A 17363-nucleotide genomic window follows, 5' to 3' on the forward strand; every position below is an offset into this window, starting at 1 on the left:
TAACCCAAAGTCCATGCTTTTTTCCCCTATTGTACCCCAGTGCAACTCCCTGGAAAAGACAGACTGGTAATTGAGTGGAAAACAAAAGGAAAACTTTTATTTATTATTAGAGGCAGGAATGTGGGGAGTGGGGCAGAACAGGTGGTGGCCCTGGGAGAGGGTCCCAAGGGGCAGAGGTTGGGGATGTCTCAGTAAAGAGGGGCAGGTCATGAATAGAGCCTCCACCCCCAGCTGGGGGTTCCTGGGCCCGGCCAAGCACTGGGCTAAAACGTGGAAACTGGGCATTGACAAAGTACAGCGGGATGTGGGCAATTCGGCCTGTGGACCAGCCCTGCAGAGAAGGGAAAGAAAAGGATCAGAGTCTGGGCCCAAAGAAGGGCCACCTGGCAGAGCCATACAGCAGCCAAGGCCCTCAGCTTCTCCATCCAACTCCTGGAAGCCCCAGCAGCCTGACGCACTCACCACACTGAGCAGGGCCCCTTTGTTGAAGGAAGGATGGAAAGTGATGAGCTGGGGCTGGGCTCCTGGCTCCCCCTGGATAACGCCACTAGAAGAAAAGGTGAGCAGGCAACCGGAGGTGAGAAGGGAGCTGAATGTAGTGGGATGTGGGTTTTGTGCAGGAAGGCTGGTGAGAAGTCCAGGCCTGAGGGCCCACATGGCACTTACCAGGGAAGGAGCTCAAACACAGGACTGTTTCGAGTGCGAAAAAGGAGGATGACTGGTTTACCATCCTGTACCCTTGGGTTTCCTGTAAGAAATGGATCCAGGGATAGGGGAGGAACTCTGAAGGCAGAGTCCCAGGACAGGGGCAGAGGAGAACTCCAGGCCAGGGCACGGCCTCACTAGATTAGCTGGGAAGATGGCTGTGGGCTGAGCCCTTCAACCTTGCCTCTTACCTTTCATAAGCACAGCCAGACGTTCCCCACTGGGGTCCCAGACCATGGAGTGAGCCTCTCCCCCAAGCCTGTGGGTAAGGACAGGTTAGGAGAGTTTCGGTGTGGTCCCTCCCACCTGCTTTTCACTGCCACTCCCTCAACCACTCAGCTCACCTCTCCTCACCATCTGGTGTCTGTATTGTTGTCTCAGACAGATCTGCCACAATTGTTGCTGACTTTGCACCTCCAACATGCCCCTTTCCCTCACCTGTGGACGGATAAAAGCAGAGAGGTTCTTGCAAGAAACAGGCTTCTCACTGGTCCCCCACCAGCTCACCAAAGGCATCAACACCTCGAAATCTCCTAAGCTTCTATATTTCCCTTTATCCTTCAGAGCTGCATCTTACCAAAGGTTGCTGCCTCCCTCTGACCACCCCAAATACTGAAGTGTTGCCCTAACTCACCACAACGTTCTGGAAAAGACAGGGAGTAAATCAGTGGCTCTCCCAATACAGTGAACAGCAGTCGGCTGCCATCTGGGCTCCAGCAGCCAGTCTGGGGTCAGGGAGCAAAAGGCAGAAGGTATGTCTATAGTAGAATGCAGGAGGGAAAGTAGAGGTGGCCGGGCTTGGGAGCATCAGGGGCCCATTGGAATCATCTCCTCCCCAGTGTCTGTGAATCAGAGTCCCCTCTTACCTGACAGCGCCCTGATAGAGTAGGCCACCTCTCACAAGTCCACATCTGGGCCTCCCAGACTCTGACCCAGAGAAAAGCAAATTACAGCTCAGGACCTCTAAGTTCCAAAACTTGGACCTACCTCCCTTGACAGAGCTTCCAGGAGCTAAGTGCCTTTCTCTAGGTCCTTGCCCTCCCTCCATCCTTCTCCCACTCACCGAAAGACAGCTGAAGGAGTGGTAGCCAGGATTTTGCTGCCATCTGGGGACCAGAGCAGGTTGGTCACCCCACCTCCTCGAAACCAGGGAAGGGGGACACAGGTCTCTGTTGAGACATCCCATACCTAGGAGAGTGGGGCAGGAGATAAGGGAAAACTCAAGCACCCTATCATTTCACAGTGGGCTGGCCTCTCTAATGTACAAAGAGCCAGAAATGAGAGGAAGCGGGAGAGGGACTGTGAAACATGAGGCACAGATTCATGCTGACAATTAAAGACAGCGGAATTTTAAACCTCATGAGTCTGATGGCAAAGCTCCTCTCTGGGTAAGTTTAAGACTGAACGGACCAAGGTCCCTCCTCCTTCCCCAAGATGTTTCCACCACCGAGTGAGGAACACTTTTGCCAGGACTGAAATGTGCATGAGGGGCAGGGACCCACTCACCCGGATAGCAGCATCCACGGGTGAAGCTGAGAGTAGTCGCCCCCCACTGGGGGCCCAGGCCAAGCTGGTAACAGGTGTATGCCCAGGATGAGACAGCACTTGGGCACAGCCAGAAGAGGGTCTGGAGGGGAACACAGAGGATGTGGAGTCAGAAGATGACAAGAAGCCATCCCCAAAATTCTATTTCTTTGCCTCCTGCTAAAACCTCCTATCCTGATGGCCCACTCTGGGCTCAAATCCAGGTTGTGAAAAAGGAATAAGGATTGTGGAAGTTAAAAGAAAAAAACAGCAAAGGGGAAAAAAGACCAAGTCATGAGCAGGTCAACAGAGAAGAGGTTATCTGCAAGGTCTCAGGCCAGGGTGAAAGAGAGTGCTTTCACGAGATAGGCCATGAGGAGACAAAACCTAACCAGTAACCTAGAAGGTACTGCCCTGGGGCGATATCAGGCCCCACCCCAGAACACAGATCTCTGCCCACAGGCCATCCAGCCTGGCCATCCATCCATCCAGAATTAATAATCTATGACATTACTTCAAGGTTCCAACCTTTTCTCTCCAGAGTTATCTAACACTCCTCAGAACACATCCTGTGCTCCCAAACAGCCCTCCTGCCTTGCCTTATCAAAGTGCCTCCCAACTCTGCAGCTCCCGCGTTTGCTGCTTATCATAAAGATGCTGCAGGCCGGGCGTGGTGGCTCATGCCTGTAATCCCAGCACTTTGGGAGGCCGAGGTGGGTGGATCACGAGGTCAAGAGATCAAGACCATTCTGGCCAACATGGTGAAACCCCATCTCTACTAAAAGTACAAAAAAATTAGCTGGGCGTGGTGGTGCTCGCCTGTAGTCCCAGCTACTTGGGAGGCTGAAGCAGGAGAATTGCTTGAACCCGGGAGGCGGAGGTTGCAGTGAGCCGAGCTCGCGCCACTGCACTCCAGCCTGGCGACAGAGCAAAAAAAAAAAGGTGCTCCATGTGGCTTGGCCTCCATCACCAGCAGGGAACTACCTGAGGGCGCCTGCCATGTGTCTGCAGCTGTGTATTTCCAGAGCCATGTGCCTGGCCTGACAGATGAAGGCTACTACCTGAATTAATGCCACCTTCTCTTTCCACCTAACTATAACCACCTTCAGCTCCCAGTGAAGTCTTAGTCATGGATGTACAATTTAATTCTCTTGAACTTTACGATAAATCACAGCTGCCTTTGCAGGTAGGTTCAGATTCATCTCATTCTTTTCAGTGGCTCCATTGTATACCACTCAGTAGATAAACTATAATTTATTCAGTCATGCCTCTACAAATGGACATTTGACTTGTTTGTAATTTTTTATTATACATAATGCTGTAAAAAATATTTCCTGGGCCAGGCATGGTGGTTCACACTCCAGGCTAGAGTGCAGTGACACAGTCATAGCACACTGCAGCCTCAAAGTCCTGAGGCTTCTGCCTCAGCCTCTAAAGTAGCTAGGACTACAAGCGGACACCCCACGCCCAGCTAGTTTTTTTATTTTTATTTTTTGTATAGACAGCATCTATGTTGACCAAGCTAGTCTCAAACTCCTAGGCTCAAGCGATCCATCTGCCTCAGCCTCCCAAAGTGCTGGAATTACACGCATGAGCCATCACGCCTGGCCTTGTTTTTTGTTATTTATTTATTTAAAAAAAATTTTTTAAATCGAGTTTCGCTCTTGTCACCCAGGCTAGAGTACAATGGCATTATCTCAGCTCACTGAAACTTCCACCTCCTGGGTTCAAGCGAATTCTCCTGCCTCAGCCTCCTGAGTAGCTGGGATTATAGGTGCGCGCCACCACACCCAGCTAATTTTTGTATTTTTAGTAGAAACAAAAACAAAAAACCAACAACCTTCCAGGCGTGGTGTACGCACCTTAGTCCCAGCTACTTGGCAAGGGGCTCACTTGAGCCCAGGTGTTCAAGGCTGTAGTGTGCAATGATTGAGTCTGTGAATAGCCACTGTATTCCAGCCTGGGCAACATAATGAAACCCCATCTCTAAAAAAATCAAAAACTGGGCCAGGTGCAGTGGCTCATGCCTGTAATCCCAGCACTTTGGGATGCTGAGGCAGGCGGATCACCTGAGGTCAAGAGTTTGAGACCAGCCTGGCCAATATGGTGAAACCCCCGTCTCTACTAAAAATAAAAAATTAGCTGGTGTGGTGGCACGCACCTGTAGTCCCAGCTACTTGGGAGGCTGAGGCAGGAGAATCGCTTGAACCCAGGAGGCAGAGATTGTTGCAGTGAGCTGAGATGGCACCACTGCACTCCAGCCTGGGCAGCAGAGTGAGATTCCATCCCAAAAAAAAAAAAAAAATCTGTGATCACGTATTTTTTCTTATAATACCTATTGTCAAGGTTTAGGTATCAGGGTTACATTAGCTTTATAAAAATAAATCAGGAAGATCCTGCAACAAAAAAAGGGAGGACAGGCCGGGCGTGGTGGCTCACGCCTATAATCCCAGCACTCTGGGATGCTGAGGCAGGCGGATCACGAGGTCAAGAGGAGAATCGCTTGAACCCGGGACGCAGAGGTTGCAGTGAGCCGAGATTGCGCCATTGCACTCCATCCAGCCTGGGCAACAAGAGTGAAACTCCATCTCAAAAAAAAAAAAAACTCATTATTTTCTTCTACAATCCACTTTGGTAACTTATATTTTGCTAGAAAATCAAACATTTCTAGCCACAGGGCACGGTGGCTCACTTCTATAATCCCAGCACTTTGGGAAGCCAAGGCAGGCGGATCACAAGGTCAGGAGTTCAAGACCAGCCTGGCCAATATGGTGAAACCCTATCTCTAGTAAAAATACAAAAATTAGCTAGCACGTGCCTGTAGTCCCAGCTACTCGGGAGGCTGAGGCAGAAGAATCACTTGAACCCAGGAGGCTGAGGTTGCAGTGAGTTGAGATTGTGCCACTGCACTCCAGCCTGGGCAACAAGAGTGAAACTCCTTCTCAAAAAAAAAAAAGAAATCAAACATTTCCTTCAGATTTTCAAATCTGTTGGCCTAAACATGTCCACAATATTCTTTTATAATTCTTCTATTTTCTACCATATCTATATCTTTCCACTTCTGAAAATAGTATACTTTGGTTTTCTTTTTCTCCTTAATTAGGCTGACCAAAAGGTTTTCTTCTTTATTCATATATATGTGTATATATAACATATATATATGCGTGTGTGTATATATATATATATATATATATATATATACACATTTTTTTTTTGAGACAGTCTTGCTGCAACCTCCGCCTCCCAGGTTCAAGTGACTCTCCTGCCTCAGCCTGCCAAGTAGCTGAGACTACAGGCGAGCACCACCACGCCCAGCTGATTTTTTGTATTTTTACTAAAGACGGGGTTTCACCGTGTTAGCCAGGATGGTCTCTACCTCCTGACCTCATGATCCACCCGCCTAAGCCTCCCAAAGTGCTGGGATTACAGGCGTGAGCCACCGCGCCCGGCCTTTTTTTTTTTTTTTTTGAGACAGGGTCTCACTCTGTCGCCCAGACCAAAGTACAGCTGTAGTGGCGTGATGTCAACTCACTGCAACCTCCGCTTCCCGGGTTCAAGTGATTCTTGTGTCTCAGCCTCCCAAGTAGCTGGGATCACAGGCATGCACCACCACGTCCAGCTAATTTTTTTGTATTTTTAGTAGAGATGGGGTTTCACCATATTGGCCAGGCTGGTTTCGAACTCCTGGCCTTAAGATATCCACCCACCTTGGTCTCCCAAAGTGCTGGCATTACAGGCATGAGCCACTGCGCCTGGCCTGATTTTTGTATTTTTAGCAGAGACGGGTTTTACCATGTTGGACAAGCTGGTCTCAAACTCCTGACCTCAGGTGATCCTCACGCCTTGGCCTCCCAAAATGCTGGGATTACAGGTGTGAGCCACTGTCCCCAGCCTTTAGTCATAATTTTTTTTTTTTTTTTTGAGACAGAGTCTCATTCTGTTGCCCAGGCTGGAGTACAGTGGCATGACCTCGGCTCACTGCAACCTCCGCCTCCCAGATTCAAGCGATTCTCCTGCCTCAGCTTCCCGAGTAGCTGGGACTACAGGTGTGTACCACCACGCCCAGCTAATTTTTGTATTTTTAGTAGAGACAAGGTTTCGCCATGTTGGCCAGGCTAGTCACGAACTCCTGACCTCAGGTGATCCACCCGCCTCCACATCCCAAAGCGTTGGAATTACAGGCGGAGCCACCACGCCCAGCTTATTCATAATTTAAAGAACCAGTTTCTGGTTTTATTTTTAGTTAGTTCTCACAGGTATTCTTTTTCTAATTTCATTAGTTTCTGATCTTATCAGTGCTAATTTTCTTCACACTTCCTTTAAGTCTTCTGATAGTCCTCTGAAAAAGTCTTTCCACCCCATAACCCATTGACACATTGTCCCCACAATCCAAAAAGCCCCCAGTTCTCTTTCTCCAGATTAGAGTATTCTCAGCAACCCACCTTGATCTTACATCTGCTTTTCCCATAGCCCTGGGAAGTGCTGTGAGGACAAAGAACCTCTCCTTTCAGACCTCCTCACCACCCACCATGCCTAGCATTGCACAACTCTCAGGCCAAGGTAAGACAGGCTACTAGGACTTACCGGGTAGACAAGGAGGTAGGGTCCAGGGTCCAGATAAGAATGCAGCTCTGGCAGGCCACAGCCAAGACAGAGGCACTAAGGGGCTTCCAGGCCAGAGCCGCCACATTTCGCTGCAGCCGGTGCTTCAGGGAGGGGACTATGGTGCTAGGATGAAGGGGCAGGAAACTGAGTCAAGGCAGGAACACTAAGGCTCCAGGGACCAGAGTGCAGTTAAGGAGGGAAAGCCACAGAGAAGAAGGATGATCCATCCAGGGGCCAGGGGCACTATAGGACAGGAGGGGATAAAGGTTAGGTCTAGAAAAAGCACACATCCAGTTATGGAGCTTCCCTGATCCCAATTCTGGAAGGAGCCCTATGAATCAGGTTCAAGAACTACAGGACTCCCCGGAACCAAGGCTGGCAAGGGAAGGTGATATTGACAAGTCAGAGCCCACCTGGTGTCCCCACACACACCTGCTGGCATTATACACACGGACTGAGTCATCTAGCAGGGCCACTGCAAACTTGTTGGTGTGGGGGTGCCATGCAAAGACACGCAAGCAGCAGCTGGACCTAAGGAAGGGGTTAACATGAAGAGTTCCTGCACCTATCCCTACCCTAGCCCAGAAGCTCACATTCATTTCCAGTAAGGACATGGTTTTTTTCTACTTTTTCTTGTATTCTTTTTTGGGGGAACAGGAGGAATAAGAATATGGTGAGCAATCAGAAAAGGAGTAGGAGTCTTTGCCTTCTCCCCAAAGGAAGTTTCGAGGTTCAGGACTTCCTTCCCACAAAGCTCCAGGGCTTGTATACTCACCAATTTGTGACTTGGGCAAATTCAGCAATCAGATCTTCGCTCCTGAGCTGTAAGAACAAGGTAGACACAGGACACACTGGGGCAAAAGGAGTCCATCTCCTCAATATTCCTACAGGGGAACTGGACCACTCCTACCCTCTGAAGTCATCACACCCAACCCTGACCTGCAAGGATCGGAATGGGGGCAGAGTAGGATGGGGACACAGCAAATGCAGAGGGCTGGGGAGGAAGCCAAACTTACAGACAGATGGGGGAAGAGGGACCCATGGAGAGAAGAGGCCCATTGACAGAGTGCCATGGCCCAGCCGGATGCCGTCTTCACCCACTCAAACACTGTAGGGTTGAGGAAGCAGCTCTGATTAAACCATTCACAGGCCTCTTACCAGGTACCCTCTAGGTCAAAGACAAAGAAGGACAGGCACTCCCCAGGTCCTTCTGCCCAGTAAGTGCTCTCAACACCACTCTGGACACCCACTCTGGGCTATTTGGGTAGGTAGAGGAGAGGACAGGAAAAATAGGGCTAAAAGAGGCTGAGCCAACAGGTGTCGGGGTGAGTTCAAGAATATGGAGGGGAGATAACCACAAAACTAGGCAAGGCTGGAGGGAAAAATACTTACCCTCTTCTTCTGAGTTTGCAATTTCATTTAGCACCCCAAAAAGGCCCACATCACGCCTGATAAGGGAGGAAAATGTGGGTCAGCTTACTCTGATCCCCTCTGTCCCTCTCTACCAGTTTCATTCATTCATTCAATATACATGTATTAAAAATATGGGCACTCACATTTAATGAGTGCCAACTATGTACCAGGCACTCTACATGCTGTCCTTTCATTTACATATCTCACAAATCTGAATGAGATTCTACCCACTTACGGATGAGACAACCAAGGCTCAGAGGACTTCTGGGGCTTTGTGAGCAGGTTAAGGAGCTGGGACTTGCTCTAAGACAGTGAATGGAAAGCCATGGAAGGGTTCTAAGGAGAAGAATAAACAGATCACACAGCAGCATTTTAGAAAGAGCAGTCTGGCTGCAGATTAGAGAGTGATAAGAACAGAAAAGGCCAGGCTGGCCCTGGTGGCTCACGCCTATAATCCCAGCACTTTAGGAGGCAGAGGTGGGCGGATCACGAGGTCAGGAGACTGAGACCACCCTGGCCAACATGGTGAAACCCTATCTCTACTAAAAATGCAAAAATTAGCCAGGCGTGGTGGTGCGTACCTGTAGTCCCCGCTACTCAGGAGGCTGAGTAAGGGCAGGAGAATCACTTGAACCCAGGAGGTGGAGGCTGCAGTAAGCCGAGATCGTGCCACTGCACTCCAGCCTGGGCGACAGAGTGACTCTGCCACAAAAAAGAAAAAAAAAAAAAAACAGAATAGAAAAGGCCAGGCGCAGTGGCTCACACCCGTAATCACAGCACTTTGGGAGGCCGAGGTGGGCAGATCACGAGGTCAGGAGATCGAGACCATCCTCGCCAACATGGTGAAACATGTTGAAAAATACAAAAATTAGCCGGGTGTGGTGGTCCATGCCTATAACCCCAGCTACTCGGTAGGCTGAGGCAGGAGAATCGCCTGAACCCAGGAAGCGGGGGTTGCAGTGATCCGACATCGCACCACCACACTCCAGCCTGGGCAACAGAGCAAGACTCTATCTCAGAAAAAAAAAAAAAAGAGAGAAAAAATAGAAAAAGTCCAGGTGCAGTGGCTCAACCCTAGCACTTTGGGAGGCCAAGGCAGGTGGATCGCCTGAGCTCAAGAGCTTGAGACCAGCCTAGGCAACATAGAGAAATGCTGTCTCTACCAAAAAAATACAAAACTTAAGCAGGTGTGGTGGCACATGCCTGTAGTCCCAGCTACTTGGGAGGCTAAGGAGGGAGCATCACTTGAGCCCTGGGGGCTGACAATGCAGTGAGCCGTGTTCCATGTTTGCGCCACTGCACTCCACGCTGGGCAACAGAGCAAGATGCTGTCTCAAAAAAAAAAAAAAAAAAAAATAGAGAAAAATAAATCAGTTAAGAATCTACTTCAGGGCCGGACGCGGTGGCTTACATCTATAATCCCAGCACGCTGGGAGGCCAAGGCAGGTGGATCACGAGGTCAGGAGTTCGAGACCAGCCTGGCCCAGATGGTGAAACCCCATCTCTATTAAAAATACAAAAATTGGCCAGGTGTGGTGGCTCACACCTGTAATCCCAGCACTTTGGGAGGCTGAGGCGGGCAGATCACGAGGTCAAGAGATCAAGACCATCCTGGCTAACATGGTGAAACCCCATCTCTACTAAAAATACAAAAAATTAGCCAGGTGTGGTGGTGGGCGCCTGTAGTCCCAGCTACTCGGGAGGCTGAGGCAGGAGAATGGAGTGAACCCAGGAGGCAGAGCTTGCAGTGAGCTGAGATGGTGCCACTGCACTCCAGCCTGGGCAACAGAGCGAGTCTCTGTCTCAAAAAAAAAAAAAAACCAAAAAAATAAAACAAAACAAAAATTAACCGGGCGTGGTGGTGTGCACCTGTAGTCCCAGCTACTCAGAGGCTGAGACAGAAGAATTGCTTGAACCCAGGAGGCGGAGGTTGCAGTGAGCTGAGATCACGCCACTGCACTCCAGCCTGGGCGACAAAGTGAGACTCTGTCTCAAAAAAAAAAAAAAGAGTCTACTTCAGGAACCTAGGAAAAAAAGGTGAAAACGGCCTGAACTGGTGGGGATGAAGAAAAAGAGACAGATTTGAGAGATTTAGGAATTAGCATAAACAAGATGTGAAGACTAATCAGACATTAGTAAAGGAAAGAGCAATACAACAGAAACACCTAGGTAATAATTACATCAGCTAATATGCTTACAATGTGCCAGCTCTGGACTAGGTGCCTCACATTAACTAATCAAGCCATTATGACAATCCTACAAGATAGGTATTCTTATCACTGCATTTATTTTTATTTTATTGAGACAGGGTCTTGCTCTGTGACCCAGGCTGGAGTGCAATATCACCATCACAGCTCACTGCAGCCTCAATCTCCTGGGCTCAGGTATTCCTGCCTCAGCCTCCCAAGGAGCTGAGACTACGGGCGCACAACATCATGCCCAGCTAATTTTTAAATTTTTTGTAGAGATGGGGTTTCAGTGTGTGTGTGTGTGTGTGTGTGTGTGTTTTAAGACAGAGTGTGTGTGTGTGTGTGTGTGTGTGTGTGTGTGTGTTTTAAGATGGAGTCTCACTCTGTCACCCAGGCTGGAGTGCAGTGGTGTGAACTCGGCTCACTGCAACCTCTACCTCCTGGGTGCAAGCAATTCTTGCGCCTCAGCCTCCTGAGTAATTAGGATTACACACGGAGTTTCACCACATTGGCCAGGCTGGTCTCAAACTCCTGACCTGAAGTGATACACCCGCCTCAGCCCCCCAAAGTGCTGGGATTACAGGCATGAGCTTCCACACCCAGACTATCACTGCATTTTTAGATGAGAGAACAAAGGTGTGAAGAGGTTAATTAATATGAACAAGGTAATCTAAGTAGAAAGTAGCAGTCAGGATTCAACCATCTATCTACCCCAGAACCTATACTCAAACCACTTTTTCCTGAATGAGTAATATGATCATTCCTTAAAGTGAACCATCCAGAGAAGCAGATTTGGAGAGAGAAATAAAGAGACTGGATTTGAGCATAGTGAATATATGAAGTCTGTGAAATATTCAAGCAGGATAATTTGGCAAACACGTGAACACCAGGTCTGATGCATCGACTGGAAATCTAGCCCCAAGAACACCAACATTTAAGGGACATCAGGAAGAGGAGCCACCAAAAAGCCTGAGAAGCAGCAGCCGCAGAAGTAGGAGACAAGAAGGAGCCTGGGAATGAATGGCTTTTCAACAAACTGATATTCAACTTCACACACACAGCCATGCCCACTAAACTGTAATGAAGTACCAAAGATCAAAGCTTGACAGCACATGTGTTGGAAAACAGGCACTCCCATACACTGCTGGTGGGACCATATACACGTACGATTTTGACAGAGGGCTATTTGGAACAGCTCACAAAATTACAGATGAACATACCCTCTGAGCCAGCAACTTAATTTCTAGGAATTTATCCTACAAATGGTAATGGTATTAATAAAAATATTAACTAACCCTTTTTTTTTTTTTTTTTTTTTTTGGAGATAAGGTCTCACTCAGTGCCACTGCACTGGCACAATCTTGGCTCACTGCAACCTCCACCTCCCAGGCTCAAGCGATTCTCCTATACATAAGCCTCCCGAGTAGCTGGGACTAAAGGTGCATGCCACCATACCCAGCTAATTTTTGTACTTTTCTTGTAGAGAAAAGAACATGGTTTCACCATGTTCCCCAGGCTAGTCTCGAACTACTAAGCTCAAGCAATCTGCCGGCCTCAGCCTAACAAAGCGCTGGGATTATAGGCGTGAGTCACTGTGCCTGGCATAAATAACCCTTAAAGGAATTAATATGTGCCATTAATAGGTCCGGGTGCAGTAGCTGTAATCTCAGCACTTTGGGAGGCCAAGGCAGGCAGATTACCTGAGGTCAGGAGGCCAGACCAGCCTGGCCAACATAGTGAAATCCCATCTCTACCAAAATACAAAAAGTTAGCTGGGCGTGGTGGCACATGCCTATGGTCCCAGCTACTCGGGAGGCTGAGGCAGGCGAACTGCTTGAACCTGAGAGGCGGAGGCTGCAGTGAGCCGAGATCGCACCTCTGCACTCCAGCCTGGCAACACAGCAAGACTCCGTCTGGAAAAAAAAAAAAAAAAAGAAAGAAAATGAGCCGGGCGTGGTGGTTCACGCCTGTAATCCCAGCACTTTGGGAGGCCGAGGCAGGCACATCATCTGAGGTCGGAAGTTCAAGACCAGCCTGACCAACATGGAGAAACCCTGTCTCTACTAAAAATACAAAATTAGCTGGGCGTGATGGCGCATGCCTGTAATCCTAGCTACTCGGGAGACTGAGGCAGGAGAATCGCTTGAACCTGGGAGGTGGAAGTTGCAGTGAGCTGAGATCGCGCCACTGCAATCCAGCCTGGGCAACAAGAGTGAAACTCCATCTCAAAAAAAAAAAAAAAGAAAATGAAACCAGGTAGTGTAGCTCCACTCCTACAAATGCAAAGTGGATGACCTATGTAGGAGATTATTCAGTGCAACCTTATATCTGACCTTGCTGAGCTTTAGGTAAAAGCTCAGACGTGGTAATGACATGAGGTAGGAGCAGGGAGCAGGTTCACCTAATCAAGCCAGAAAGCAAGGCAAGTTACTAGAGATGAAATGGAAGTACTTTTTCCATAGTGTTCCTGGGAAGGGCAAGGAAGGGAACCTGACACTTATTGAGCATTTGAGTTCTACAATAAGGACTAAAAATTTCATATGATTTAGGATATACAGCTCTCATGGAGACAGCCTGAATAAAAGTCTTTTGAAGAACACCCCAAGGTAAAGGGGTGGTGACTCATTTTCCAGGATCTGCAGACTATGACCCAGGAAACCCTTTGCCATGCCTCACCAAATGTTGATGCATCTCTTCCACACTTGCTCCCGGTGATGGATGAAGGCAGTTCTTGTGCCATGGTCCAGCCTTCCAGGGGTCTTTAGGGGATCCTTGGTCAGGTGTAGGACAGGAAGATTGATCCACTATAGCACAAAAGTGAGGGGTGTGACGGTGAGTCAGTCTCTTCCCAAATCTTTAATTCCTTGCCATCTCCAACCCACCGCTGGGCTAAGTATAAGAGATTCCAGAGGTCTGTTTCCCATTTCCACAAAGCTAACACTTGTGAGACTGGGAAACAAGTCTTAGCTCCCGTATCTGTGCAACTAGAATAATATTTCATAGGGTTGCTGTGATTATGAAACCATATAACATTTTTAGAAAACACCTGACTCAGCCCCTTTCTTACATAGCAAATGCTCAATAAATGTCAGTTTCCCTTCCTTGTCCTTCCCAGGAACACCATGGAAAAAAATTCCAGGTTGTATCTTTCTGATCCTCCCCAGATACTGTCCCCAACTTTTAGATAGTTCTCCCGCATCCTCACACTCCCTAGATTCTCCCTCATTCTCTCCATTCCCTCTAGGCCTCCTCCACAGCTCCTTAACCGTTCCCCTGTTATACTCCAATCCCAGTCCTAAAACAGATTCCAGCCCTTCTAATCTCCTGCCGGGGCCAAGCTGTTTCCAGTCCGCCAGACTCTGTGACCCTGCCCCTGTCACACTGCCTCCCTTCCCCAGTTGTCCCCTCCCTCCTCGCCCTGGCCACCTGGCCCCGGAAGTCGGGGGGCGGGCTCTCATAGCTACTGCCCGTCACCAGCTCGTTATTGTGCTCATATAGGGTGACTTGACCCCGAGGCGGTGGAGGAGGGAACAACCCCAGGGAGCACATTTTGCCGGTTCGCAGGACGTCTGCAGTCGGCAAACTCCTGGCCGGAACCACACACACCGCACTCCCGCAACTCGGTTCCCGGGCTAGATTCGTATGCGGACGGGTAGCCGCAAGGGACAAACGGCGAGGCGGAACTCAACGGAAGTGAAGAAAAGACTAACGGGAAAGAAAGAAGGACAAGTACGCGGTCCCGGGACAGACCTCCAAAGCTTCTTCCTGCGCCCCCTGGCGGCCGGAGGGGGAGCAGCGCGGACACGTCCCCTGGCCAACCATTGGTTACCAGGCTGGAGTGGGTTTTTTTTCTGTTGTTTTCCATGAGACTACTGTTTTTCCCAGCTCCGAATTCCCAAACACCTTCTCCCACTCACTATCTTAGCGCTTAGAAAGTCTGAAATAAGCCACATTCAGGGAAGTACCAAATTAACCCTCCCAGGCCTGTGGATCACCCAGAGGAAAATACAGGCTATGTCACAGGCAGCTGGCTGGAAAGCTGAGGGAAAAGCCTCAGAGAGGAGGAACAGTGCTGCAACCACAAGGTTAGGCGTCCTGGAAAGGGAGGTGGGGACGGTTGGAAAACTAACATTTCCTGCCAGGCGCGGTGGCTCACGCCTGTAATCCCAGCACCTTGGGAGGCCGAGGTGGGTGGATCATCTGAAGGTCAGGAGTTCGCAGACCAGCCTGGCCAACATGCTGAAAACCCCATCTATACTAAAAATACAAAAATTAGTCGGGTGTGGTGGCGGGCACCTGTAATCCCAGCTAATCGGGAGGCTGAGGCAGGAGAATCTCTTGAAGCCTGGAGGGAGAGGTTGCAGTGAGCCGAGATCGCACCATTGCACTCCAGCCTGGGTAACAAGAGGGAAACTGTGTCTCAAAAAGGAAAACTTTATTTATTTATTTATTTTTTTTTTTTGAGAGACAGGGTCTCGCTCTATTGCCCAGGATGAAGGCAGTGGTGCTATCTCAGCTCACTGCAACCTCTGCCTCCCCGGTTCAAGCGATTATCCTGCCTCAACCTCTGGAGTAGCTGGGATTACAGGCATGCGCCACCACGCCCAGCTAATTTTGTATTTTTAGTAGAGCCGAGGTTTTACCATGTTGGCCAGGCTGGTCTCAAACTTCTGACCTCAGGTGATCCGCCCGCTTTGGCCCCCCAAAGTGCTGGGATTACAGGCCTGAGGCACCTTGCCGGGCTGCAAAACTATTTCCTGAGCACTTGTTACCATAAGTGCTTGTATAATCTTTACAACCCCATAAGGTGGGTGCTGTTCTGTCACCAAGAGGAAAGTGAGTCACGGAGAGATTGGACCTAGATACACCCAAACCAGTTATTCTCACTTAAGAATAAAAGTGAGGCTGGGTGTGGTAGCTCACACCTGTAATCCCAGCACTTTGGGAGGCCGAGACTGATCTCTTGAGCCCAGGAGTTCAAGACCAGCTTGGGCAACATAGCAAGACCCTGTAGCTACAAAAAATTCAAAAGTTAGCCAGCGTGGTGGTGGCAAGCATCTTTAGTCCAGCTACTCAGAAGGCTGAGATGGGAGAATCGAGACTACAATGATCCAAGATAGCACCACTGCACTCCAGCCTGGGTCAAAGAGCGAGACCCTGTCAAGCAAGCAAGAGAGAAAGAAAGGGAGAGAGAAAGAGCCAGGCACGGAAGAGCCAGGTGCAGTGGCTCACGCCTGTAATCCCAGCACTTTGGGAAGCTGAGGTGGGCTGATCCCCTGAGGTCGGGATTTTGAGACCAGCCTGACCAACATGGAGAAACCCCATCTCTACTAAAAATACAAAACTAGCCGGGCATTGTGGTGCATGCCTGTAATCCCAGCTACTCGGGAGGCTGAGGCAGGAGAATCCCTTGAACCTGGAAGGCAGAGGTTGCAGTGAGCAGAGATCGCGCCACTGCACTCCAACCTGGGCAACAAGAGCGAAACTCCGTCTCAAAAAAAAAAAACACAAAGCAAAACAAAACAAAAAAAACGGGAGGGAAGGGAGAGGGAGAAAGAAAGGAAAGAAAGAAAGAGAATGGGGGCCCCTCTTACAGACTTTGGAAAAAACATTGAATTCTTTGAGTCTCACTTTTCTCATTTGCAGTGTCCTAATTATTTCATATGGTTGTTTTCCATACAAAATAATAAAGTGAAGCTATTTAATAAATTTTAAAGTGCTAAACAAATGTCAGAGGTTAATAGCTATAACTGTGCCATCAACCAGGTGACCTTGGTCAGAGTTCATTAACAAATGTTAAGTGATTTGAAGATGTAGAAGGCAGTCCCCACTCCCAAGAGCGACCAGTCTCATTGAATAATCTAGGGGGCATTTAGTTCTAGTATTCTGGATTCCCTGTCTGCCCTTCTTTTTCACCTGAAAAATTCCCCCCAAGAGAATTATTACCAGGTCAGAAAACAAAGGACTCCAGAGTCTCCTGAAAATGCACTTCACCTGAGAAGGCAAGTGGATCTCCTCTAATCTAGTACTTCTCAACTGTTAAGGGACATAGGAATCACCTGAGCATCTCCTAAGGTGGCGCTCAGAGGCTATAGTTCCAAAGAATCCCCAGCTGATACTGCACAGACCACATTTTAAGTAGCAAGGCTCTAACCTAGCGGTCCCCAACCTTTTTGGCACCAGGTTTAGTGGAAGACAGTTTTTCCACGGGGAGCGGGGCAGGGAATGGTTTTGGGATGAAACTGTTACACCTGAGATCATCAGGCATTAGTTGGATTCTCATAAAAAGCGGGCAACCTAAGTCCTTCACGTGCGCAGTTCACAACAGGGTTCGCACTCCTATGCGAATCTAATGCCGCTGATCTGACAGGAGGCGGAGCTCAGCTTGCTCAGCTCGCCTCCTGCTGTGCGGTTCCTTTACAGGCCACCGACACTACGGGCCATGGCGGGACCCCTGCTCTAACCTTTTCCCATAGCCCCATTTAATTTCATATATGAGTTCACCGTCACCTGGGAAGTCACAGAAAGCTTGAAGAGCATAAGGTATACACACTGGGGATGGTTTGGGGAACCTGGCTGGGAAAGCTCTCCCTGAGAAGGGGAAGTGAGCAGGTTTGAGGGAGAGGAAGTCGGTGACTGACAGATTAGTGGAGAGCACTGAGGACCCACGATAGTTTCCGTTTGTACCTTAGTCATAACACCATCCAAACCCAGATACCCCTAGGAAAAATCACTCCGGCCTGCAACTTGCATCCTTCGATGAAACCTCGATTTTCACCAACAGGTTATAATGATCGGTTAGGTGCCTGCATCTTACGCTGTAAGGTGAACTGGAGAGAAGGAACAGTGCTGTTCCGCCCGCTGCCCCCGCCCTGGCTTGGCACAAGTACTGTCCCCTCCCCCATACTGCTTATTTAACGTTTGTGG

At 49.1% G+C, this 17363-nt stretch overlaps 1 protein-coding gene across 3 annotated transcripts; it reads right to left on the bottom strand.

Annotated features, from left to right (window-relative positions):
- Nucleotides 1–70: 70 nt before the first annotated feature.
- Nucleotides 71–17327, bottom strand: AAAS (aladin WD repeat nucleoporin). Of its 3 annotated transcripts, none has more exons than XM_054443028.1 (16): nucleotides 17124–17327; nucleotides 13113–13240; nucleotides 8227–8282; nucleotides 7851–7942; nucleotides 7610–7656; nucleotides 7267–7365; nucleotides 6814–6957; nucleotides 2212–2332; nucleotides 1769–1893; nucleotides 1572–1632; nucleotides 1340–1430; nucleotides 1050–1143; nucleotides 897–964; nucleotides 667–748; nucleotides 463–547; nucleotides 71–331 (listed from the first exon to the last, which is right to left on the bottom strand). In XM_054443028.1, the coding sequence occupies exons 1-16, from the start codon at nucleotides 17130–17132 to the stop codon at nucleotides 107–109; spliced, it is 1527 nt and encodes a 508-aa protein (XP_054299003.1). In that variant the 5' UTR covers nucleotides 17133–17327; the 3' UTR covers nucleotides 71–106. The 3 variants fall into 3 exon arrangements, with proteins under 3 accessions (XP_054299003.1, XP_054299001.1, XP_054299002.1); XM_054443026.2 differs by lacking the exon at nucleotides 17124–17327 and adding an exon at nucleotides 13863–14196; XM_054443027.2 differs by lacking the exons at nucleotides 7267–7365; nucleotides 17124–17327 and adding an exon at nucleotides 13863–14156.
- Between the last annotated feature and the right edge of the window lie 36 nt (nucleotides 17328–17363).

This window comes from Pongo pygmaeus, chromosome 10 (assembly GCF_028885625.2).
Source record: "Pongo pygmaeus isolate AG05252 chromosome 10, NHGRI_mPonPyg2-v2.0_pri, whole genome shotgun sequence".
In the NCBI taxonomy this organism is placed as follows: Eukaryota; Metazoa; Chordata; class Mammalia; order Primates; family Hominidae; genus Pongo; species Pongo pygmaeus.